Raw genomic sequence first — 27,166 nt, forward strand, 5'->3', positions numbered from 1 at the left:
ACAGTTCTGATTTTTATTCAAAAGCCCTGATCAGCTTTTTTCCACCTTGGTCTTCTTTTAATGTTTCTCACTTCCATGTTTATAAACCATTGTCCCTATTTTTATTTCGTGTCTATTTTGTATTTTTCACTCAAGAGCCCAGATAATTTTTTTTTTCCACCTTCGTCTACTTTTACATTTTTCCGCTTCCATGTTCGGTTTGGCTTATTACTCTTCATCAATTGGGTGGTGTTGTGAGTTCCTGAAAATTTGAATATACTCCTGAAATCCATACTTTCAATTCACACAATTTTTCAGTGCCGCTTACTTGGAGTAAGAGTCTTCTGGGGAAGTTTACTACATTCAATATTATTTATTACGTTTTTTGTATTCATTAAATTAGGAAGAATGGAGTTCAATATTATTTTCAATCAGGTCAACCTGCAAACCAAGTATTTGAGTCGACCCACAATAGTTAGTATGTATAGAATTAGAATGAGACAAAATTCAATTGGAAACATCAGATCATTGATTTAAACATTTTTCAGTCTTCAGCCTCAGCAGTGGCCATTCAACTCTTGCACTTCGGCTGCTTTATGAGCCCGCTTCCTCTTCGTACATGATTTGACTTGATTATTTGATGTGGATTCAGCAACGACTTCAGCAGCGGCTTCAGCCTCTCTGGCTAATCGTTCAGCTTCTGAAAATTCTTGTCTGGGATCAAAAATATATGGCCATGCCATAAGAGAAAATATATAACTAAAACCGGTACACCAGCTTTCTCGTCATAAACGTTTTATTCCGAACTTTTATATCTGACTCACCTTCTTTTTTGGCAGCCTCCTCTAGCATTTGAGAGATAACTTTTGGACGTGTTACTCGTGCCATAATTTCCTCATATGATGGTCCCGGTGGAGCATCTGCTCTGTCAGGGTCGAAATGTTCCCTTAAATCAAATATATCCAGTGGATCTTCCGGTGGAGGCGGCAATCCCCTTTTCGCGGCTTCTTCGACAGCATACCTTCTCATATACAATCTTGCCTCGTCCAGCTCTGAAAAGAAAAACAGTATATGTAAAAGCAAAAAAAGGGTAATTTGGTTTGTAATCTATCTTTTTTCCAGTTACAGTACTTTGTATTCCAGGTATCATAAAAATTTCGAAAACTAATAAAGTTACCAAAAAATTGGCTCCAGAGTGTTTCAGAATGCTACTAACACTCTAACTCAACTGCATGTTTTTCCCCTTATTTTTCAAACTCACTTTTTCTTGTTTCAGCATAAGTGGCGGCTTGTGCCTCAAGATCTCCAACTTCCTCAGCCGCTCTCCTTTGCCTTTCTACGCGCTCTTTTTCGATTCTTGCCAATACGATTGCTCTGAATGGATTTTCAGGAAAAGGTACTTCCGAGCCTCTTTTATTTGGTTTTATGTCTTGATTGTTTCTTCTCAGCGCCTCCTCGTACAACTCCATCGGGTCTACATAAGTTCCGTTCCTTTTCTGTTCTTCAATTTCTGCTTTTTGTTGAGCAATTCTTTGCTCCGCCGCAGCTCTTCGTTCAGGCGTCAACTTAACGACAGGTTCTGGAGACGACTCCTCGTCCTCTTGATACTCAAAAGCAGGATAGTACTGACGAACAGGATTATTTTTCTTCCTAACCGTAACTGTGTTTTTTCTTGTTTCTCTTCTTGTCCTTTTCCCATTGGTGGGAGCCACATCCTGACGCATCATTGCTCTTTCTCTTGCATTAGCCAACCTCGTATTTCTTTTTGTCATTACATGACGCGATTGTGGTTCTGGATCGATATCTAGTTCAACCTTGAATTGCTCCATTTTCTGAAAAGAATGAAAAGTCAATCGGAAGATCAAACTGAAAAATGAGGAATGACGAAACGAGGAGAACAACAACAGAAAGTAATTTGTAGAAAATGAGGTATTGAATATCTGATTGATTCGAATCGGGTAACTTGTCATGTTTCAAGTTTTAATCAGGCTTGCAACGGGCAGAACTCAGAATTCGTCCGACGCGGAAGTTCAGTACTGAACAAATTCATTTTTTTTTAAACATTTTCCTTTTTTTCAGTAAAAGACTTTTTTAAAAACGAGTTTTCATAGGTTTCAATAGTTTTTGAGGGATCTACTTCAGAAAAAAAAGGAAAATTTTTGAAAAATAATATTTTGCAAAAAAATTGTAGTAGAAGATTTTCAAAAATTCAAATCCGGGCCAATCATATTTTAGAACTCTTAAAAATTTGACACAATCAAAAGTAACTAAACAAGTGAGTGAACAATCAGCTGATGAAGCCACTGCTCAGAAATTCCATTAGCATTGCTGTGTGGTTCCGATGGCCGCTTGTGTCCGCGAGTGTGTGCGCGGATCGATACGTTGCGACAGACGTGTGATGATAGATAAGACATAAAGCAAATACGAGAGACGCAGAGAAAAGAATGGTTGTCTTTGCGTTTACTTCGCGGTCGCTAGAGCGCGTATGAACAACTTTGAACGGGAGAGCGGAGGAAGGTAGGGAACGGGGCGAGATATATATGTGTGGTGCATAAGCCAAATGAATAGAAGGCGAGAAGCAGATTAAACAGCAAGAGAATATAAGACATGTGAAATAGCAAAGAAAAAGCTATATGGCTTCAACTGCTAATAGAAATAAGAGAGAAAAAGAGTTTTTTGAAAGCGATGGGGAGAATAGAACAAAAGAGAGATAACTGAAAAAATATTCAAGCTAACAGGATGGTTAATAAACAAAATTTAATAAAAACTAGTTTCTTGATCAGTCTCGGGACACTATCGACTTTCATCCAAAGGATGCAACGGCACAAACCCTGAACCGAGTACAGAAGTAAAATGTGGCCTTCTCCGGAGACATCACCAAAGAAAGAAGACACACACTGCCTTCGATAACATGAGGTCAGATCGGGTAGTTGTACTCATTAGGAATTGAATCATATTTCTTTGAAGAAATATGATTCAATTTTTAATGAGTAATGAAATTCTGCTAACATAGAAATAGGAGAATACTCTTATTTGGGTTTTTGATGCATTTAAGGAAAAATAACAGGAAGAAAAAAGTAAAGGTTTGTTTCAGGGGGCATGGTTTTGAACACCGATCAAAAGAATTTCTTGTTTGATATCGAAATAGCAATTTGCAGTGATAAAATTCTTATTGGGTGCAATGGGATCTGAATACAATTTCCAGTTTGACCGATTTTATACCATTATTGAATTTCACGAAAACATGAACGAACAGAATTTTCAGACAAGTAGCAACACAGATATTTCAAATCTATCCACAATCCTTGACAAGAGTAGAGTAAAACAATAACAAACACAACACTTTTGTCTTTACGAGAACCCATAATACGCATAAAACTCTCTGTGAAATTATTCGCAATTTTACAGTTGTATACAACTTATTCACGAGCTTTCATCATCAACACCAATTTTAGACACGAATTTTCCATGAAGCGTGTATGATTTGAAATGGAAAATATCTCGAAAAGAGTTGTCGATTAGAATTTCATGAAGCTGCCTTCCACGTGATAACCTACCGATGCATATTGTCATTGTTATTATACGAATATCAGAAAAAATTGCAAATTTTCCGTTAATTAGTTTCAGGATAGGAATAAACTGATTTGTTGTTAAACTGACACCGTACTTTCGTCGAAAAAGCTTTCTTACTGTCAAACAACATTGAACTGTATTCCCCATTAATCGCACATTCAAGAACATATGGAACATCGATAGCCAGTTGAATTCCTGGGCATCTCATTTCTTATCCTTCGAGAGCAACAGAAAAATTCCTAATCCAACTGATCCTGTTTTGGATTTTCCTCGAATGCAAGAATTTTTAATCTTTTCATTAGATTCAACTCTCATTTCAGGAGTTTTTTCTCAAGATGATATCTGATTTGAATTTAGGTATTATCACCCTATTCACAGTACTCCAGCGTTCTATTTTCCTTTCTTTCCGCTTAGCATTTCTTTTAGAACGATTGAATTGAGGCTTAGTCGCCAATACTTTGCCTTCCGATACATTTGTATTGTTTTTTTGATGACATCATGGTCTTGATTTTGCTTCGATTCTATCAGTCAGTTTTTAGAAGTGATGTTGGTGCAGTTTTTCTGATTGAAGAATCAGCTAAATCTGTATCACGTTGTTGAGTTGAGCTTAAAGTCAGTCATTTTCCCCCACGTTTCTAATAATCACGACCCGAGTGTCAAAGTCATGAATTTTATATGGTTCACTACAGGCTTTTTCATATTCTCATTTTTGTCATCCGGTTTTCGTAAGGAAATCCAATTGTTTTGCGTTGTATACTTCTTTCAGTTGACCATGCAGCTACATGACTCCGTCGCTTTTTAAACCTGAAATAAACGAACTCATACATTTTTTATGAGAGAAATTATTTTTCGTATTGTCCTGTGTTTAAGTTTTGTCATTTTAGTATATATGAAACTTATAAACTTGATTCTAAAATAAAAGAAATATAAAATGAAGTGAGTGTTTACACCGTTTTTATACACAGCGTTTACAGCTGCGACCAATGTCCACTAAACCACGCGCAAAACGGAGAGGTGGCAAGAAAGCAGGGCGGTGTTAATTGTGGAACAAGCGGCTGCTGTGAAGGCTTCTTGGAATTAGTGAAACTTGTGGCCGAATGGTCTAGTGGTATGATTCTCGCTTTGGGTGCGAGAGGTCCCGGGTTCAATCCCCGGTTCGGCCCATTCTTTTTTAATACGCAACAATGGTACCTGCCGACAATTTTGTTCATTTTTCGAAAGCAAAAGACGTATACATAATACAAAATTTGAAGAAAATTAAACAAAAATCATTCAAATGAAAAGAAATCAATATGAGAATCGGACATCAGCGAAATGAAAGCATTAGAAGCAAAAAATAGGCTAGAAGATGGCTTGAATCTCTGATCAAAATGTAGAGATGCCTTCCTATTTCTCTTATTGCAAATGATTGTTCCTTTTTGCTCAAAGTAAACTGAGAAATCGGTTTTTCTGAAAAATATTGATATGTATGTCACAAAACCGTGAAACAAAACTCACTTTTTGAACTCGATCATTTCTTCGTCGTTCCATGGATGAGTAGAAAATCCTTCCGTGAGCTCTAACATATTCAAGCTGGTTACTCCATTTGCACACACGAAAACCAGCTGATCCAAATCCTCTTCAACCCATTTCTTGATAAGATCACGCCACGCTTCGATTCCAACTTTGAGCCCGGATATAAGGATGTATCTGATAAAATATACCAGGTCAGGAAAGCGATCAAACAAGAAATCACTGTCCTCAGGCAATTCATTATCTTCAAAGTTCTGCAAACACAGAAATAATTTGAAACTTGTAGAAAATTTGTGACCATGATATTCTTACCTTTGTTCTCGTGACTTTGTAATCTCCATCTTTGTAATCCCCATCTTCTAAACCAATCACAGACAATTGGTTGCTTTTGCAATACTGATTTACAAGGTTTTTAGTGTTTTCATCGGATTCGACGGAGAACTTAAATTCTTTTTCCTTGAACAAATCCAGATCCCATGATGCAAGTAGTTGTCGTGTGCTCTCTTCCATCTCGCATTCATAGTCGCAACAGAAATAATTCTGTTCAGCTTTTGGGAAAATAGTCATGAAGTACTGAGCCAGTGTCAAACAGGGAGTGTACCTATCTTCGACCACTGCTTCCCAAAATTGGTCATTTATGGCACGCGAAAAGGCATTAAAAGTTATAGACCCGATCGTCCTAACTCCAATTGGGACAGAATCAGCGCTAGCATCGTTTCTGAAGTCGATGAGTCGGGAACCTTTAATCCCGATAACTGCTATATAGCGACTGAACATTATATTAATTCCTTCCGGATTGATTTCGCTTGTGTATTGCTCTCGAAGTCTACGGTTGGTAGAGGAAAGATTAATTCTGTAAGAAAAACAAGGTCGGTGAACTAAAAAATTGTGCGAGCAGTGGCAGATTTTTTTTCGGCTTTCACAGCGACTATATTTTGAATCAATCTCAAGTCCACTTACATGTCGAGTGTGTCCATAAACTTTAGAATTTTGATTAGTACAAGCCATGGAAACTTCAACAGCTTCATTTTCAAATTCGAGAGTGGTAGTGAATTCTGAAATATTTGAAAATAATATATTAAAAGAAGAGAATATTAATGAACAAAAGGAAGCTGAAAAATTTATTTGAGATCCTGACAATTTTAATAAGAACTGCGCGTGGAATAAGAAAAAAAACAATGAAATCCGCAGAAAAGGGTTAATTCGGAGTAGTCTATAATGAGAAGAGAGGAAGTGAAAAGCATATGGTCTCGTGGTTTGCCTGTAGGGGGCCATAAAAAACGGAGAGACAAGAGACAAGAAACGAGGAGAAAACAGAGTCTGCTCGGCCTTGTGATTAATCGAAGAGACATCGGTCTTCATCGTAATAATGTGGTTGTTAAGAGCATCTAAGCCTCATTTTCCAAATTACAATTAAAAACCAGTACTCTATCCCGGACCCCATTAAAATGTTCTTATTTTAATATTTAAAAGCCCCCCCCCCCCATTTTGTTCCATTTTGACTCTAAGGTATTACTCATATAGCAGAAGCCAGTTCCTAACGCGAGTTGTCTATGCGAGTTGGTTATAACAGGAGATAGAGAGAAAGGGTATCTGGGAAACGGGCGGCTCTTTGTGTCTATTTCGTCTTTTGCTCACTTGCTCAAACCGTGGTTGCCTTGGATCACTGAACAGATTACACCCAGCTTGTCCTTTCCATAGCTCTCCACCAACTTTTAAAGGACTCCGCCTACTTTCCAATTCTTCGTGATATGAAGAATCAGTTGACCCATTTTTCTTTTTTAGCTTGTCCTTTTTGTCGGCCCTGCCTAGAAAACCAGTGAGTTTTCGTTTTATTCTCATTTCGGAAATTGGTATGTTCCTTGTTTTCTTGTTTTCTTCAAGTTATGAAACTATTTTTTCCTCCTTATGTCGTTGCTCTGCACTGGAATGCTGCAACTTGCTCAGATTATGATAAATTTAACATATATTACGTATAATATTACCAGTCATTCCTCAATGTGGTATCTAATGCTCTTACGTCTTGATATCTGTATTCTTTTTAAATATCAAGTCAAATTCAATTACGTTGAGAATAGGCATTCTTACACCTCTCATTTTATTCACTTCTAGTCTACAGAATTCTTTCAAATTTCACTGTTTTTTCATTAGCAAAACGACTACATCATACATTTTTCAGCCTAAAAACATTTTGTTTTTTCTACTATATGGCGTAATTCCACGTGACAACGTATTGACTTCTGATTTGAGATAGAGTTTTTTCACAATTTTAAACTTTTTGACTTTTTGAACTTACAACCTCTCTTATTTTGCAATATTCCTTTCATCCAACTTATATTTTTGAGGTAATTCAAGTACTGAACATGCCAAAAGGGTCCAAGCGCAACAAGAATGGAAAGACAGGAGGGGCACGTTCTCAATCGACAACTCCCAAAGCACGAAGAGCTCCAAAAGGACAACACGCGACTAGAAAAGCGCGGAAAACGCCGAAATCGAAAAAAATCCCGAGAAGAAGAGAAAGAATTCAAATATCCTGACCCTTACACAACTGGTCTCTTTACCATCAGTCAATTTTACACCTCGCAAATGTTCGAAACCGATTGCAGTGATCGAAAAACTGAACAGATTCGTGACTTGAACGTAAGTTACCCTTTACTGGATTCTTAGTTGTTGCTAAACTTTATCTTTAGAATTTCTCTCATCTCATGCAACCACAAGTTCGAAATGCCAATCCTGGAATCCACGAGTTTGATATTTTCGCCTTGATTCAGGCAGTGCCTGAACTTCAGGCAAAATACAAAGAGTTTCAAAATTTTCTGGAGGCTCAAGAAATAGTCCCAATGGGTGATGAGCTTCTGGATACCAGAAAGAAAGAAGACAAGAATACAGATAGTGATCAAAACGTGGAAGAAGATGCAACAAAGCAGAAGAAAGACCCCATTATGGGATTGAATGAAAAGTCGGGATGTGATGGAATGGCACATTCGAGTACCGAATCTTCTCGCAGTAACAAAAAAACAACCGAAATAGACGCAGAATTATCTGAAGATGTTGATGAGTCGAGAGAATTAGCATCGAAGAGCGCTGAGCCAATCGATAAAAACGCTGGTCTTCATAAAACTTCTCACCAGTTTCGTTTACTGAGGATCCAATAGCATCAGATAATGGGCAGGTGAGTGTTCAGTAATTTTGAAAATGTTATGAAACAGCATCCATGATATCTCATTTTGCCTTCTTCAGTTGAAAATGTCCAACTTTGAGAGTGTGTGGTAGTAGAACAACTCTTCCCAGAAAGTAATTGTTTATGAATCAGACAGATCAAAAATAGAGCTCCGTTTTTGTAGTTATCAACTTTTCTGTATAGGAACTTCCTAGCGAATTATAGTAATTTTATGTGAACAGGTCAAAAATAGCACTATTTTAGCACTGAAATAAGTCGATTTGAGGACGAAATTATTTTTTCGATATGTAACTTGCTAGAAATCGTCCGTACAAAAAAGGTCCCAACCACAAACATGAAGTTCTACTAGGTCTGTTTGATCCATAAAAAGTTTTATTGTGAGACGATTAGTTTACCATATGACACTCTCTAAGTGGGCATTTTAACTGAAAATAGAAAATGATATCTTTTTGGCAGGTACTGTAGCTACATGTTTTCAGGATGAGCCCAAGAACAAAGACTAAGCAAGCAATAGTCAAGAACACGTCTGACACTTCATTTCAGCAGTTTTAACATTTCAAGATGACACATTTCTCACAATCGACACTATTGCTGACATGCTTCTTTCGGATGATTTAATCTCACCTGAATAACCAACTAGGATCTGCTTCCCTAGATTTCTTAATATAAAAATCCAAAAGTTTGTTCATTTTCTGATATAATGTATTTTTGATTTTTCCCTCCCTTTGGACTCTTTTATATTTCCCAAAAAACATATTTTTGTCGTTTCAAGAAATCATTTCGCAATAAAAGAACTCCCTTTCAAACAACTTCGATAATTGTGGCTTTCCACACAATAGACCACGTGAAAGTCGACATCAGCTCACAAAAAAAATAGAATTTCTTTCTGTCATGACGCAAGAAGTCGTTGAGAAGATTTATGAAAAAATCGACAAGGAACTTGGTGATCAACATATCGAACATGTTGTAAAGAATCTGATGGATACAGAAAATCAAGAAGAAGCAGCTCGTAATCTTATGGAACTTCATAAGCAAGTAAGTTAAACATTTTTGAATAACGTTGTCAGTTGCATAGTAAGTATTCCATTTGGATTTTTTTTAGTGTTGCTCGGTATTTCTGAACTTCTCACCTCAATCAAGTGGTTCTCGTATTAACTCAACACAACCAAAAAGGATTCTCAAGAAGAAATAAAACAGTGCTGATTTTCTCGATATCTTTTGTCTTGTGAAATTGTAAATGAACCAATTCGAAAATTCTTTTGATGATTCAAATAACTTATTTTAATTGTATCAATAAGTTTGATTTTATCGGTTTTTTTTTTGAAGTAGTTTTTTTCAGTATTCTTTGGTTCCGGCGGTAATTTTTTGAAGTATTTCTTTAGGTGCCAACGGAAAAGTTAGAGAACAAAAACCTCTCCATTGCAAAAAAAACAAAAACGTGGAAACCCGGAACTAATAGTAATTTTAAAATCGCGTTTTAACAAATAAAATAAAATCTATACCGGTTTTATTTCTGCCAAAATATTTTACTGGTGACCGCTGTTTATAGAATCAGAAATATTTATTCAAAATGTACACGCATGGACACATTTTCTCAAATTTTTCAACACTTTGAGGTAAGAAACAAAAAAAAACCATTCTTAAATATTATATTATGGCATTTCAAAAGTATTCAGACACTTAATTACTTCAGTTTCGTGTAGACTACTCTAGTGTGTTCAAGATATCCAACTTTTGGGTGAGTAGCCGTTCTCATCTCGATCACTTGCTCCATATACCTATCGTCATGACGGATGAATGTTCTTCTCAACTGAAAATCTTATTCATAATACGAGAAACAATGAAAAATGTTCTCTTACGTCTTCAACAGGCAAGTCTCGAGAGAAAGAGATGCGTCCAATATCCTTTAACGTGAGAACCAGTTTGTTTGGCGAGACAGTGCCAGTTTCGTATGTGGTGAATCCTGCAATTCTATTGGATATTGAAATTGGCATTATAATTGGTTTCAATAAATTTAAACGATCAGGGTACACGGTTTTATGGTATAATGCAATTGCCAAAATATAGTTTTTTTTCAAAAAAAAATTATTCAAACACCCAATTTTTGAAATATTTACTTACCATTGTTTCCGGTCGTCATTAAAGTAGCATTTCCAAGTGGATCAACAGTCAAGAATCCCCATTCGTCATGGAAGTGGTCTTTGGTGGAGTGAGACCAAGCACGAGCCCTAAAACGGAACTCTTTTTTCATTGACCTTATTCTGCCCTCTTCCCAAATCACGCCGATTAGTGATCCCTTCGGATTTTAAAAGAAACAAGTTCTCTTCATTTTTTTCTTCCTTCTTCTCTCTTTTCCATTCCCTGAGAAAAGGAAACGCTACTCGAAAAAAACACTAGTGAAACAATCTCTATCTGTCATTGATAAAATCAGACATAAGGAAGTTTTTAGACACTAAACTTTCGATTTCTTCGAGTTTTGTTTGCTACAACCTATTCTATGCATTGTTGAACTTTCACGTACTAGAATAATTTGAAGGTCAGAAAATACTTACGAGAAGTTGAGAAATTGTACATTGGCCGATTTGGCAATTGGCGCCTCATTGATTACCAATTCCTCTCCAAACGTCATGGTTGGCACGGTTGGCCAGAAGATCTGTTTTCTGATACTTTGAAAAAAAGCAAAACTTTATAACCCACCTTTCCAGAAAATTCAGATCTCCATTTTCCAACAATCCATTCTAACTTCTGATTGTGCTCATTCAATACCTGAAAACCAAAAAGTTTGAATGATCTCGGGCGGGCTCGAACCGCCGGCCTTCTGTGTGTTAGACAGATGTGATAACCGCTACACCACGAGACCTCATGGAGGTATGCATGCGCTGGCTAGTTTAAATTTAGATGGCGCCGCCAGAGGAATTGCGTCAGCTCGGTAGAAATGAAACAGTGTAAGGGAAGAGATAAAAATCAGTACGAATGAAGATAAAAACTATTTTGAAACTAAAACTATAAAATTAAATGTAAAACATACATACCTGTAGTGAGAATGGAACTAACGTAAATAATAACAGTACTGAAACATAGACGTGGCATCTGAACGACGACATATCCACAAGATGTGCCGTCTGTTGTCCTCTTCTCTTTCCAACAACGATGAGGAGGAATGATGACAGTCAACGAAGGGCGAGACCGGTCTACCATAGTCGGTTTCTCCCATCGGCGTCTCCACCCACTTGTACAATCTATCGCTGGCAACGTCTTCTTCTGCGCTTCCACCGTTCCTCTTCTGCTTGTCATTTTCTTTCCGAATCCATCCATCCTTTCGTTTCGTACACACATACACACATATATAGAGACAGCCTTTTGACTGATCTCACTTCTGCTTATACGCCATATCAGCGTTTTCCTCCTGTCTCATGAACACCGCTTCACTTCAGATGGAAACAACAGATATGTTCCCTGTCACCTTTGCTAGGTCTTTATTACACGAAGGAAATGATATTTTTCTTCCTTGTTAGAAATAGAAAAGATAATTACTGAAGGGTGATGCTGTATCGTGGGTTGTGATTTTCAAACCGGATAGTTTAGTTGAACCTGCAAACAAAAAGTAAAATGAAACAAATCTGCAAAATAAAAACTCAGAGGTAATTTTTAATTTGTTTATTTTATAGGTTGCTAAAAAACTTGACCAGTATTTTCTGGATCAATCATCCCGATTAGTTCTTATTATCCGAAGATCAAAAATAAATGATCCTGATAAATTTTATGAAGACTTCCTTCTTAGAACTCAAAAACCTCCGTGTTTGGAATAAAGACGTCGAGAAGCTTACCACAAACTCCAACTAATGAGCTTCTAGTCACAAAATCTCGTTCTGCCGTGTTTTGAAAAGCTGATTTGTTTTGATTTATATACCTTGAGAGGAAACTACAAACATTTTGAAATGAGTATCATTGGGAAAACCTACAGTAAACATTTAAAAAAAATTGAAAATAATTTTTACAGGTAACATTCATAATACAGGTTTCAAAAATAAAATCATCAAACATCGAAAGTACACTGCGCAATGATTTTAATTTTGATTCATAGTAATCGGTTTTCAAACATATTGTATCTGTGCCAGATCATCACTGAAAAAAACGGCGAAATTTGAGTTGATTACAATTCAAAATAAAGTTTGAACTGACAATCTTCTTGTCTTCAACAGTTTATACAAAAAATTTCTTTGCTGACTGATTTCTGACCACTACGGATCCCAAATGCTTCAGAATCTAAACAAATAAATAAATCCCAAAACTCTTTCTGTGACAACAAAGAATTACGTGGGTGTTCATCCCAAAAGACGTCATTATAAGTTTCACACGAGTTGTATCATTAAAACAGTATAATCCCAAAGGAAACTTCTGGTATATACTACACAACAATTTCGTGTCTAGTTTGACGTTTCTGATCAGGAAACGCTATCTAATTATGATTACAAAGGGATTGGAGGCGGATTCGAGCTGAAGAGCTGGAGAAGAATAGTAATGAGATGACAACCGTCACATCTAGATGACCATAACGTCTACTACCAGCAGTTGCAACTTGAAATCGAAAATCAGATACAAGTTCACTCTTTTAACATACACACAATACCTCTCTCCCGGACAGAAAGATGGCGCGAGAGAGGGCATCATTTTTCGTTGAATAGTTCGATTCAACTTTTTTCTGCTGCGTTCGCTTCCACTTAACCCGGCAGCCAGTCAACATGAATAATAATCACTTTCATAGTTTTTTTTAACACTCATTCCAACTGCACTCTATTGTATCTTCATTTGCAAAAACGTATATTTGTGACGTTCTGCCACGTGTATGGTTTTTTTTTCCTTCAGGGCTAGTTCTGATACAGGAACTGTTTGAAAATATCTTGTTTTTTTGTTCCTCTCAGATCATGTTTTTTTGTCAAGAGAATTACAGTAGTTCCAATTAGAAGTATTATCTGCGTTTTGTTTGCCTAGCTCTTTCTGATAAAAATGAAAAAAACCGTTATTTTTTCACAGATCGAATTTTATTTCGATGTTTCTCGGCTATCCCTATAGCGATAAACGTTATCATTTTCTTGATGTAAGCACATAACCTTTTAGTAATAATTCATGACATCTCAGAAATCATATCCGCAACGGTTTTAGAATGATTACAAGATTTTCCGCCTACCTTATTTGTCTATCCATGAATTTTGTCTGCCTCCCCCACAACCTTTTTGCTGGACTAGAGTATATATGCTTGACCCATAATCTCTCAGATCATGTGCTCATCCATCACCAGCACACTCATCCCATTTCTCAGTTCTCGAAATAATCACCGTATGCTTTTTTTGTTGCTTCGTCCAGCAGAGGCCTTAGCATCAGTTGGTGTGTTGCAACTCGTGAATTTGGATTGGTTGGGAGAAGATTTGAAATCAGAGCAAGATTCGTGAAATGAACGACAACGAACGTGCATAAAAACGTTTAGAGATAGCTCATGCCAGATGCTCAAACGGAGAGAAGAAAAAAAACTAAGGGTGGATTCTAGAGTCGCGTTGGTTGCACCGGCAGAGTTTGTGATTTTAGATTTTGAATTTTCTTCTAATTGCTTTCAGAGTTCGTCAGTCGCTGTTTATGAATCTGCAGACATGTGGGAACGTTTGTGTGATGGGGAATATGGGAAATCTGCGAGCAAAACAGAAAACATCATGTCTCCAGAATCTTCAAGGACACGAGTACGCTCTCATTTCATTTTTCCCCCCACTCACCTATCTTTTGCTCTTTTTCCTAAACTACTTTCTATCATTCCTCCTATCCGTCATCTTATTTCTTTCTCAATTTTTTTCCCCAACGTGTTCTGTTCCCTTCTGTTTTCTTCTCATTTGTTCTCTTCTTCACCACAGGTCAAACTATCAATTACACCCAATCTCAACTCTCGTAACGACTCGTCCCTCCTCAAATCGAGTGCCATGAACTCCAATGATCGTAATGGCACGGGATTGGTTGTCAACTGATATAAATTAGTTCACGCACGGAACTTAATCCATCCATCTTCTTCGAGGCTCTTGTGGTATTACACCCCATGCGATTGCACAGACACACACACATTTCAAATAATGGACGGGAGGGGATTGTTTTGTTTTTGAAACAAGCCGAAATAACCACACATATTGGATAAGACACTATGGGAAAATGGTATCGTGAGAATGTTGCTCCGAAGATATGGATACGGTATCTCAGCATGTTTTGTAATCTGATAGCTAATTTTTAAAACTTTCCGAGTTTTAGATCCGAATTTATTTTTTGACACTCCTCTAACCTGTCCAACTCAAAACACAATCTCCTACTCTTAAGTTTTCTTCTCTAGTGATCTATTTTCAGAGTATATCTTCTTTTTGCAATTTCTCAACCCACCCGAAAAAAACTTATCATTAATCAACGAAGACATCTGATCAGTTTTGCTAGCCACTTGCTCTTTCTCTCTTACGCTCGCTATGAATACTCCCTAAGATATGTCTTTTTCATGCGTTCGCATCTCATGGATCTTCCTCCCCTTTTTCACTCCCAAACCCTTCCATCTTCATTCCCAGCTTTTCTTCCCCATCTTCATTTTGCTCTTTACACATTTCATGTTGTATTACACAACTTTGAGCATCTCACACAGCACACAATACAAGTTTATCGAATACCACTATTTGACAACTTCCAAAAATTGACTTTTATAATTTTGACATCTAGAAAAATTATTAGTGTGGTAGATCGCAAAATTTTGGTGTTTTTGAAAATACAGTATTTCTTCCAAATGATATTTACTTTGGTGGAGACTGAGACTTAACGTAAGCCAGCTATGATAAACATTTTGAGTTTTTTGAGTTTCATGCTCAGACCACCAAAATATTTAGTTTACACTAATTATGTTTTGTCAAAACTGTCAAAAAGACCGTGGGTCAATTTTATAGTAAAACTCCCAGCCATGAATTTTTTTCAGGCAGAGGGCCAGAAAATTATTTTATGCTCACAAATTCAGCCCTGAATGGTTTTGTACCAATAATTTTTCTTCTTTTCCTTATTTATAAGTAAAAATTCGGATTTTTTCGATGAGAACGTCTTTCCATAAATCTCAACCGTTATCGATGACTTTTGTGATTCTTGCATAGTTGTCAAGGCCCGGGCCGGCCCGGCAAGGCCCGGCAAGGCCCGAAGGCCCGGGCCGGGCCGGGCCGGGCCGGGCCGGGCCGGGCCGGGCCGGTAGAAAATTTTCAAGGCCCGGCCCGGCCCGAAGGCCCGGCTTCAAAAAATGACCCTTTTTTTCCCAATTTTTTTTTTCGAAATTTTTTCAATTTTTCATCGGAAATGTGACCATTTTTGACTATTTTTCAGAATTTCTTCTAATTCTGACTGATAGTCTAAAATTTGACTTTTTCGCGAAAAAATTCAAAAAAATTCAAAAAATTTGAAAAAATTTGAAAATTTGACTTTCGCGCCAATTTGCCCGGGCCTTCGGGCCGGGCCTTAAGCCCGGCCCGGGCCGGGCCGGGCCGGGCCCTGATTTCGCCGACAAGGCCCGGCCCGGCCCGGCCCGGGCCGGGCCTTGACAACTATGGATTCTTGGTTCTTTTCACATTTGTCTTTGGAGATTGAAGACACATTCCATCCCGCAAACTTTTTTTGACTAGTGTACCCTCCGACCTTTTTCTCTCCTATTTCACACACTCATACACACATACACTGCTCAATTTCTCAGCTCATCCCTCATGTCATAACGTTGATCGGATGGCAAAGTGTTGCCAGTGTTTCGGAGTTCCGAACCCCCATTTATCATCATGATTACTGACGCCTGGTCATTTTCCTGGACTGTTTCCTTTTTTTCTTTCTTATCGTACCTCTGACCTTACGAATGTCCTGTCTCGCCCTACTCCTTTTCTGTCTAATTTGATACAATACAATATTAATTGTAGCTAATCCAAGCGCTAGTAGATCAAAAAGCACTACATGCGCATCTTCCGTCTTCTACTCCTTTTTTTTCTATGTTCCGACGACAACAAATTCCGCGATTCTAGCGGCGAAGGTCATTTTGCTTTACTTCTACAAATCAGACGGCGTCTTCTACCAAAATTTTATGCGGGAAGGGGTAAAACGATTCTAAGAAAAGGAAGGCACACCTTAAATTATCCTCTACTCCATGTCAGATAATCTAACCTCTTTTTTCCGAAAGTCAGTGGCATTGGGTTACTGTAATTCCAAGAGTCTCGAATCTTTCCACTCAACTTTTTGGTCATTTTTCTCAACTAACCCAAGTGTTTACATGTGTAAAACTAAACAACCAATCTAAACGCAAAAAGTGATAAATCTTATCAGCTGGGTGTTCCGTCTCCATCACAGTTTTCTATTGATGACCCATTGTTAGACGCCGCCCTGCGAGAATCTTCTTATGTCTTCCGGCGGTGCCACTTTGTCTGGTAAATCATCTTTTGATTTTTTTTATATTACATGGTTTTTTTATTCTGGTAACCAAAGATATGACAGTAATAAGCAAAATAAAACATCACATTTTTGATTAGTGGTTTCTGGCTTTTTGAAGGATGTCATAGCTAAAAAATATAGGAAGCTTACTCTCCTCACAAAATATTTCATAAGATAAGTCAAACCTTTCATGACATCCGTTTTTAACCCGGCCCACACAAATTTACGTTTCCTAAATAGTCCCCTTCACGTCAAAAACAACTTTGCGTAATGGGAAAATTTTTGATCCGCTCTCCCAACTCATACCTATGCGTATTCAATGATGATATGTAATTTTCTGATGAACGTTTTGCAAAGCTGACGTCAACTTGGCCCCTATAAGCTTCTCAGGATCTTTTGAATCCTGTAAGAAGGCGGAGCACAATCCACTAAAAGTTTATGACTATAAAATTGAAGCTTTTGGGAGAAAAACAAAACCTCTTTCACAACAAATTTACGATTTACCTACCACACAAGGCAATCAGAACCATAGCATTTTCACTTCCTTCCTTTTTCCATTTGCATCTTTTTTTCTCTTCGTTAAACCAAATAAGAAGAGTGTAGAATAGAATGACTTTTTACGATAACTTTTGATCATGAAGTTGAGAAGCCACAGAAAAAAATTCATAGACGACGTCGCCATGACGGTTACGGTCTACTTGTTAGAAATACGGAAAAACAACGAACAATAAAGCTGAAGGAGGAAAAATGATGTTTGACACATGTTCCTGGTCTAGGAAAATAAGGGAAATTTCTGTCTTATGGTCAAGGCTGAGTGAATTTTTCAAGACTTCCTAGTTCCACGCTGTGGTCTAATAAAACACTTGAAAAGTGATGAGTGAGAAAATATGGGAATATGGAAACGAATGAGAGACAGTACACTTTGAATGTCTGAAGTTTTGGAAAAAAATTACGAACGGAACGGATAATAAACCGGAAAAACCAATTTTCTAAACAAATTGTTGTTCTTCGAAAAAGCAAACAATCATCTATCTGTTTTTTTTCTCGTTCACTCCATTTCAGTGCCTTCTCACCCCATAGTGTCAACCATCACACTTTTTCATTTTCTTATCAATCACCAAATCGTTTCGGAACTTTTTTCTCGCAGTTTATGTTGTGATTGTTTCTTTTTTACTACACCAATTTTTATCAGCAGTTCCGACATCACCGAGTTACAGAACATTACCAAGCGACCGCATCTTGACTATCTTCCGCCCTCACATTCGTCATCGGTTTGCAATCCGGATAATCAGGTACACCGCCTTTCAAACTATTTTAGTTTCTTTATGCAACCTATCAGATTCTTCTCATTCTCTGAGCTGCTAATCTAGATTCTAGGCCTTAAATAATCGGATACGACCCCTACCTAAAAGATCGCGCGTAAAAATGAGATTTCTGGAAGGTTCTCCATACGGATTACCTGTGCGTAAGAGGTTATTTTCATAGGAATCACGTCAGCAACACTGTTTTGGTTTATGGCACCTACCTCTTTTCAGGATTAAGAATTCCGTCATTACATCTAATTATTTTCTAGAAGTATTACACTGAATAAGTATATATAGTTTGGGTGGCCTATCAATTTCGAAATTGTCAATCTTCTTTTGGTATCTGTGAGATATGATCATTAATCAAGTCTGTCAAGACATTAATCTGAACTGTTTGTCTTCAATTTAATTTATTAATGGATTCTTTTAAAGATGTATAGTTATGAAATATTTGAAATATCACCAAATATTCCGTTTCGTTGAATGACCGTTTGTATTTGAGATTATTTCCACCAACGGATGTGTTTTGAGAAACTTGAATGATGAATTGGTAAATTAAATAGGTGTCTTCAACACATGAGCGTTTCGACATTCATCCTTTTACGTTTATCACATGATCCCAAATATTTTTTATAAGAATACCCACCTCACTTAACGTGTTATTTGTTTTAAATGTTTTTTATTCAACACTCAACTTATGTGCATCACAAGCTTCAGAGTGTTCTAGGTCTCTAGAAGAACACGCCAATTTTTTGTGTCTTCCTCCTCATCCAAATTCAATTGTCAAAACCACTTCTTCTCGTAAGTGCCTAAACGTAAAATGAATATGTATTCACTGTTTTCCTCTTTATTGCTCTCTATGTTTTGTTGGGTTTTGATGATTAGCTTTAGTCATGTTTCATTTGTTAATTACGCTTATTATTATGACGTATGATAATAATTGTCATTTCTTAATTACTCTAAATGATCAGTTTTGAATGACTTGATTCGAGGGAAAAAAGGATTTCAAGTTCCGGTACAAGATGTTTGCTCATTTTCATTTTTTTTCATTGTCATCTGAGATTTTGCCGGATGTCACTATTCGATTCCAAAGTTTTTGTTGCAAATTACAACTTTAAAGCAAACTTTTCTCTTACATCAGCACAAAAGTTCCCGATGTCTAGCTAATTGAAAATTTTGTTGGTTTTTGTGATTTTCCGTTCTGATTTAACATGTTGTTTTTTGTTTCCGAATGAGTAAGTTTGAGAAAAAGAACTCAGTTTTTTTGAAAAATTGTGAATGACGGGCCAATGAGGAAGAAAAAGCAGAGTTAATGACTTTGATGATGTCAAAAGGCTGCTAAGGTTGATACATGGAAACATGAATTCACGAGAGTGAGGGCGGAAAGTGGATTCTAAGATCAAGAATGTTGGGTGACACTTCATTAGGTCATCTACATTAAAATGTTAACAAACGTTGCCATGTTGATATATTATCTTGTTTTGAGTTTCGTTTCATATTAACTGATGTGAGAACCAGACTGTGTGCAACTTTGGATCTGACTGGTTTTCCGGGTCTACCGTGATCCTATCATTTATAATAGGACCACATCATAACTCGGAACCAATTTTAATCTTATGTAGTTCGGACATGTATGGTAGAAGATGGCTGACCAGTCTGAATAGAACAGTTTATAGTTAGTTTCTTCGCATGTACAATGCCCTCTTTGAAATTTAGTTTACATATGTGAACATCCACCAGACTCAAGTTCACAGCAACTGTTAGAATTTTTTGTGTTTAGGAACACAGCAGCAACTCAAGAAATGGGCTCTTTATTCTTTTCTTGTCCATTCGTTCAGAAATTTTTTGAAAATTTGGTTCCGTATTGGATGTTTTGTTTCATCTACGTGTTTTTGAAAAAAAGTTTTACGTAGTAATTTACAACAGACTTTCGAAAAGTTGAAATACTTCTCTGTCTGTAGAAAAAACATCAGAAAACAAGCTATGACTTTTAAATAAGAGGTGTGGCTTATGGCTAAGATCAGTATATTAGCGTTTACTTTCAAAAATTTTCTTTGATTTTCGATGGTTTAAATGCAATTGAATTGCAAAGGTTTAACAATTTTTACATTGGATCTATGAATTTATGAACTTTTTATACAAATCTAACATTTTTAGTCGAACTTATTCCACGAACATTATTCCGAGAAAAAATCCAGAGCGTGAGATTTCTTCAGCCTTGAGAACTCCAAAAAATTACTGCTCTCCGCAAAAAAGAACATGAGAACTCAAACCAGCAGTTGTTAGTACATACGTATGTACATCCATAACTTTTTGCATGTCTCCAACTACAATCTTTTTTTTTCTAACTTCCCTTCTTCATCCATTTTTCACAGAACATTTCAAAGAAGTCCATGGTTTCCCTAAGGTATAGAGAATACTCTCATATCTACTATCTCATTTGAACACTCATTCGCTTTACTTCGACTTTTTGACTCTCCGAAAAAAAAAACGTCGGGAAGAAAGTCTAACTGGACCCCAGTTCGTTAAGCTCTGTCTTCACTTGAATGACCTTTGGCATGGGTCCCCTCTTCCAAAAAAAGTAACTTCTTGTCTCAAGCCACCGAGCAGAAAAGTAGAGCCGTAGAATCCATTTCTTAGAGAAAAGGAACTTTGAGACATCATCGTTCTAAATAATTTCTTGACTTTGCCATTTTCTCATTGTGTCTAGCGAACGAAAAGTAATGATTAGTGTAAGATCTTTCTTGTATGAAATTACAGATGTCGTTGTGAAGCATAACAACAGATTTTTAAAGTTTCGATGTTCGCTATTTTGAAAATTCTAGGAAATACTCTAGGATGTCTGATCAAACTAGTACAAACATGAAACATTCTGTGTGTTTCGTTTTGAAACCAAAAAAGGATATCGAATGAAAAAAGAGACAGCCAGCTAATTTTCCACTGACACGCGAACAATGTCCCTAAAAAGGGCAAAAAATGTCTGCAGAGTTTTGGCATCCATCTCTTTTAATGTTCCTTGCTTTTCTTCCCGAAAATATGATCCGAATCGTGATTGTATTCCTATCCTATCCTCCAGTCTATTTATTTTTATAGTTTCTCTTGTTTCAAAGTCCCTCCCCCTCCCCTCGTCCACCTTCACTAGCAGTTTTTTGTGTCGTCTTGAATTTCACAAAAGTATTCTTTCTTGTTGTACGTGGAACGAGAGGTTGAGAAAAGCGTACTATGAGACAGACACTGAACAAATGTTTGACTTCCTGAACGATGTGTAGTCCTAGCCTATGAGGCCAATGGCATCATCGAAATAACCCTCATTTTTTGACATTAGCATTTGTCCTTTCTATGTTTCAGTACGGGGAATTCTCACAGCGTCTAGTCTTGCAGAGTTGGAAGAAGTAGACTGGATTTTCAGAACATTGTATATCACGTTCTCAGATATTCACATTTCTTAGTATACTGTAGCAGGCCAACCACTACAGGGTTGGGAAATTCCGGCCCGCGCTGACAAACATTTTTGCTGACCCGAATTCAAAAAAAATGTGCACAATTTTTTTTCGTTTCTTTCAAAATTTTTTAGTCGGCCCGGTCCGGCCTGGAATTTTCCTACCCTGAACCACTATCAAAAATTGTAAACAGTTTCCGCTCACATCTGAATGATACAGTTTACCAACTCTGAATTTCTTCGTTCAGATCAAAAGTCTTCCATTGTCTATCAGAAAAATTATCAAATCGTATCAAATCAGGGCTGATCCCTGAATAAGAAACCAATTTCTGGAATCGCCATGTGGTTGGGATTATGATGGGATCGGATCATTTCGGATCAGATTTTTGTTGAAAAACAATATCAGAAGTTGCAAAAAATATTTTGGTATACTGTAGCGATATCAATCTACATTGAAAGCAAGATTTGGAAAATTTATATTATTTAAAAATGCTTAGGATGTAGGATCTACAGTATGACTTTAATCAAAAGTTGGTTCTTGCTTTGTTGAATACAGCTTTTTTATTTTTTGAATCCTTGGTTCAAGTATGTTAGGTTTTCCAAAAACCACACACCAAAAAAAATTAGGATCTTCTCACTCCCATAAAATGGAAAAAAGCTAGTTGGTGTAGTAGTAGAGTTAATGCGTTCTTTTTTCTCATCCACCCAATTGTTTCTTTTACTACTATATTGGACGAGACAACTTTCACGAGACGCTGGGCGCCAGCGCTTCTCTCATTTTTTGTCGTCCGTCAGTTTCGTCTAGTTGTGCTCTTGCTCTTTTTTGTGTTGCAGAAAGATCGAGGGAGTGAGTGAGTGAGCACCACAACAAAAAAAACTTGGCGCCGGCGACAAAGAATAAAGCGAAAGTGAGAGATAGTGGTATGGTGTGTAGAAAAAAGGGCGAAAATGGCAACATTTGTTGTAGGAAGATTCGTTTTCAATTGCTCTGACATACGCCTTCAGGGATTTACGGAAAGAAAGAGAAGGGACGTTTTATTGGAGCAATGTTCTTAGTTCAACTCATCAGACTGAAGAAGGACTACTGTAGTTGCTGGAGATTGATATGTTCCCCGCTTGGCTGTCTATTCTTTTGATGTTTCTTCGAACGCTTTCGAAATTCACCACTTTTTGGAATAAATCAAAAGATGGGTTGTGTCCAATTTGGTTGGGAACAGAAACGGGAAAAGAAGAGATAGATGAACTTGCCTCACTTCTTCTGTTTTTTTTGACATAGAACTTTTTGTCTTTTTCTGGTCTTCCAAAAATTTTTTTCCTAGAAGTTATGCGATTACTGAAAATGTTTGTTACTTCAGATTCTTTTTTCCTAGAAATAAGAACTTTTGCAACCGAGAATTTGAGCAATCATCAGACAGTAGTCGGTTTGATCTATCCCACACACGCCACTTTTCTTGTCTCCAGTATTCCAGACACGTCGAACAAGAAGCATGAGAAAAAAAATGTGAAAATGTACGTCAAAAAAGAGAAAGTAGTATTGAGATGATTGAGCTCGACGTTTTTTTTTCGTTTTCTCTTTCTCTCACATCAGGAACAGTTAGCCGTAAGTTGAAGTGTGAAAAAGACGTAATCAGATTTTGGGATAGAACTGACAGATTGTTTCGCAGGGCGATAACTTCCCCATGTCACATCTTACTGCTCTTTTTTCCTAGAGCCATCTTCCACATTTTCTTTTTGTTTTTTTGTGTTCCACCACTTATCATGTTGTGACGGGATAGTGTATGGAACCCCATAGGGGGAGTTTCTGGTGTCACGCAAAAAGTCGTTGAAGATGTGCAACAAGTAGAGTCGTGGTGTTTGTAAGAAAACAAGAAAAGGGAGAGAAAAACTGAGAAGCAAAGGCGAACATCATTCTATCAATCATATTTTGTAGTCGTTTAAGCCACAAAACTGACACGAAAAAACTACCTCTTGACGAATGGATATTCAGAATCACAGATTGTAACAATAGCTTTCTTATTTTTAATTTCTGCAACTGGTATGTAAAAATGTGAGTAAAATCTGAAAACTCATGTATTGGTATTTTTTGCACATCGTAACATTTTGCATGTCAAAATTTCAAGTCGTTAGTCAAGTGAGTTTTCTGTAAAACGTACTTTCGCAACTGTAGTTTAATCTTTACATAAAATCTTTTATCCTTTTACAATTTTATCCAGGGCACTAATTTAATGTAATTTTTATTTGATTGAGCAGAAAACGTGTACCGGAAAACGGAACTTGAGTCAATCTTTAAAAGCTGACCTGCCTAGTTTGGTGTTGCTAAACACGGCTAAGCGGATCAGCAAGGCTCAAGAAACCAAACCAATGTTAAACATTTTTGAAGCAAGGAAAACACATTTTGAAAAAATATGCGGAAGCAATTAGCCAAATTACCAAACAAAAATCCACCTGCTATCTTGATCGTTGTTCAAGATCAACATATGCTCGTTGGTATTTATTCTCGTTATTCCACTCCACAAGCAACTACCGTATTCCCAAGTCCATTCTCAGTGAGTCAGACCTTCCGCACAACTATTTCAATTTCTTTTTGCGTATCAGATTATTTTCTTGAACTGCGCGTGTTTCCTGATCGCATCTTCTTCTTTCCCTATTCTTCTAATACGTAGGGAAACATTTTTTCTCAGAATTTTTTCATGGAGAAGAAATCACAGACTATTGCAGGAGTAAATGTGTCTTCCTGGAATCAGATGAGAAAAGTTTGATGGATGGATAAGAGAGGGAGGAATTAATGGATGGGAAGGGTGCCTTAATATTTTCGATCAGTGACTAAGCAAAGTGATCGTACGACCCTTTTAGAGTACTTCCGTGAAAAATGTTGTAGGGACATTATGAGATCTCACATAGGTCGTACTAGAAAGAGGCGGAGCCTAATCTAGGAGGGTACTTTAAGATCTTGAATGCAGTTTCAGTTCCTAGAAACATATTACCTTATAGAATACGTTCTGTAAAACAATTTGAACATTCTGCAAAACAAAAGATCCTGATCATTACGGTTTTTGAACATATCTTACTATAAAAGGACTTCCTGCTAAAATACGTTCCTCTTCCTCGTTTCACCACTTATTTTTCTCCACGTCTTTTATCTTCTCCCCCTTCTCTCCATCTTTCTTCACTTTCAATTAACACGTTCCATTGCTGAACATGTCACTTTTTTCACTTCCTACACTTCCTATTCAATTAACCTTTTGGCATCCCCAACCTATTTCTTTTCTCCTTGTTTTTTCTACAACTCAAACTACAACTCGAAACCTTCCACCCCTCATTTCACCTTCACAGAAATTTTTTTGTTATATTTGCTCTCGTTTGTGGCTATCAGCTGTCGCGTGCGTATTGTGTGTATGTGTGTTCGTTTGAAAAATGCTCCGATTTTTGTCTGATTTTTCATTTTTCTCTCCCTGCCATCCTGAGTTCTCTCGAATCCCCGCACTCTTTGGTACTCTTTCTGCCACATCTCGAACTGTTACTTTTTTGTTGTCTTTTTCTTCTTTCCCTCGTTTTGCCAATATCTTCTTCATTCTCTGGGTATTCCTTAGATTGGGACACATATCTTCTCTGATCTTTTTTTCTCCTGCGTTCATCCACCCCCACCGAGGTGAGAGAGGCAGCCTGAATTTTGCAGAAGTTGACAAGAATTATTGTTTTCAGGAGTCACTAAAGTAGAAAAAACTGAAAAAAATCGCGGGTTATGGCAGCTGCATCCTGATTCTGAATTGCCACCTTTGAAAAAAAAATTCTGAAATTTTTCTTAAAATCAAAGAGTTTTCTAAACTTTGATGTTTGTTGAAAACTTAATGTCTCTAGGGAATATCAACTTCCTACGAACACTATTGGTGCTAGGTACGATGGGGGTAGTGAACTTGATCGAGATATGAGAAAGGAAGAAAAAAACTCCCTAAGGATTAAGTGATGAAAGTTTGATTGACTCTACCTTGAAACTTTTAGATTAGGGATGGATAGCACCAAATGTTCCATCTTTTTTTTAAAGGGGACATGTCCCTTATTATCTTATTTGAAGCCAGACACACTTTCTCCACATCCGACTCATATCAAAAAGCCACCTCCAACATTGCACATCCTTAGCTCCGCCCGTTTTCTGCGATCCGGCTCTTCATAGTTTCCTTATTGTTTCCGTTTCCTGTCCAGACAATTCTTCCTTACGTTCATTCATTTTCTCCCCCGCATCTTTAAGGCTGACATAAAATAAATCATCGTGAATTAAAATTCTCATATTTCCCATAAAGGAAAAAAATCAACTGCATCGTTTCATCACCGTCTCTGCAGTTCAGTTTTCTTTGCCTTTTTTGGTGTCAGCCCATTTTCTTCACGACACTATGGCACACAACTATTCACACACAAAAAAGGTTTAGTTGGGCTAAAAACGGGACGTGTTCTTTTTGTTAGTCTTGAATGATGTTCAAAAAACGAAAGTGCCCACTATTTGCATAATTTGTGGCGGCGTGGAAAGAGTAGTTCGCACGCAACTTTTCACTGAACTATGCAGTTTTAGTTTAATCTCCGGTAGTTTTCGATATACTTTTGATTGAGGTCAATATTCTTTTTTTCATATTCATTTTTTTTGCATTTGCGTTTTTTTTTATTTCATTGAAATTCTTCATCGGTTTTGAAAAATAAAAGAAATATGATATCAGTTCAGTTCAATTTGTTTTTTTTTTCATCATTCATTCTTTTTACACAACACTAAAGTAGTTATCTTTTATCTTATCTTCAAGTTTTACTGGCTGACGCATATACTCACAAAAAAGTTTTTTCTTACTTTCTCTACTGCAAACCCAATTGCATCGAGTGGTAACTGTTCACTGCTATTTCATCTCCATATCTTCTCTTTTGCTTTATCTTTCAATTTCACTATCACCTCCACTGCCTCGGAGTTTGTAAAGTGTGAAGGTTTTTTTTGGCACTTCCCACCAAACCGTTCTTTTTTCTCTCTTTTCCCGTCATATCTCTGTTTCATTCTTCTTTTTCTTACCGTTTTCTCTTCTCATGTTCAACATTTCCTTCCTTAGAACCATCGTTCCATCTTCTTCATTTTCACCGTCACCGTCTTCTACCTCTATTTTTTTTCTTACTCTGTCGTCGGACGACCGTTGGCGCTGCCGCATCTTTTTCCCAATATTTGAACTATACCCGTTCACTTTCCGATTGTTGTGTGTTTGTATTTTTTCTGCCTAACTTCTCTGTCACGCCCGACTCTAGCTCTTTCAGTATCTTTCTTGAAAGAGATCCTTCCTAAAAAGGCAGAATTTCGGTTACGGTAGATTCAGAAAAGGTCATAAATGTGACGAACCACTAAAATTCCAGAATTCCTGAATTACTTTCAAATTTTAGTACGATCATAAAAGGTTTCATTTCAATACCACCTATATACTTTCATTTTATTACGAAACGGGACCAATGTGCCCTTTTTTGCAGAACACCATGCTCTGAATATCAAATTCATGGTTTCCGTGACTCAATATCTCTAAAAATTGTAATATGCACTAGAGCCAATTCGTATATCTCATCTAGGTCCAATATATTATATTCAGTTATAAATGGCTCCAAACGACTGCTCTTTTTTTCAAGTTCATTTTAAATTCATGAGTGATAAAACATAAAATATAACTGAATGTCTTCGCACTCACAACCAGGAAAAGTGCATGT

General features: G+C 37.0%; 5 protein-coding genes across 5 annotated transcripts; 2 read left to right on the plus strand and 3 right to left on the minus strand.

Annotated features, from left to right (window-relative positions):
- Positions 1–536: 536 nt before the first annotated feature.
- GCK72_024941 (uncharacterized protein) lies at positions 537–1,808 on the minus strand (the record flags this gene model as incomplete). The annotated part of the gene is made up of 3 exons (XM_003099732.2): positions 537–679; positions 804–1,031; positions 1,241–1,808. 3 exons carry the CDS (start codon positions 1,806–1,808, stop codon positions 537–539), a joined length of 939 nt encoding a protein of 312 aa, XP_003099780.1.
- A 3,237-nt stretch (positions 1,809–5,045) lies between these two features.
- GCK72_024942 (uncharacterized protein) lies at positions 5,046–6,092 on the minus strand (the record flags this gene model as incomplete). Its single annotated transcript, XM_053736131.1, has 3 exons — positions 5,046–5,318; positions 5,377–5,917; positions 6,025–6,092. The coding sequence occupies 3 exons, from the start codon at positions 6,090–6,092 to the stop codon at positions 5,046–5,048; spliced, it is 882 nt and encodes a 293-aa protein (XP_053579697.1).
- Positions 6,093–7,650: 1,558 nt separating this feature from the next.
- GCK72_024943 (uncharacterized protein) lies at positions 7,651–8,219 on the plus strand (the record flags this gene model as incomplete). The annotated part of the gene is made up of 2 exons (XM_003099764.2): positions 7,651–7,704; positions 7,755–8,219. 2 exons carry the CDS (start codon positions 7,651–7,653, stop codon positions 8,217–8,219), a joined length of 519 nt encoding a protein of 172 aa, XP_003099812.2.
- A 917-nt stretch (positions 8,220–9,136) lies between these two features.
- Positions 9,137–9,437, plus strand: GCK72_024944 (uncharacterized protein; the record flags this gene model as incomplete). The annotated part of the gene is made up of 2 exons (XM_003099774.2): positions 9,137–9,280; positions 9,348–9,437. 2 exons carry the CDS (start codon positions 9,137–9,139, stop codon positions 9,435–9,437), a joined length of 234 nt encoding a protein of 77 aa, XP_003099822.2.
- A 492-nt stretch (positions 9,438–9,929) lies between these two features.
- Positions 9,930–11,560, minus strand: GCK72_024945 (uncharacterized protein; the record flags this gene model as incomplete). Its single annotated transcript, XM_003099723.2, has 6 exons — positions 9,930–10,055; positions 10,105–10,208; positions 10,367–10,473; positions 10,798–10,898; positions 10,943–11,011; positions 11,300–11,560. 6 exons carry the CDS (start codon positions 11,558–11,560, stop codon positions 9,930–9,932), a joined length of 768 nt encoding a protein of 255 aa, XP_003099771.2.
- Between the last annotated feature and the right edge of the window lie 15,606 nt (positions 11,561–27,166).

The sequence above is a fragment of the Caenorhabditis remanei genome, chromosome X (genome assembly GCF_010183535.1).
Source record: "Caenorhabditis remanei strain PX506 chromosome X, whole genome shotgun sequence".
NCBI lineage: Eukaryota > Metazoa > Nematoda > Chromadorea > Rhabditida > Rhabditidae > Caenorhabditis > Caenorhabditis remanei.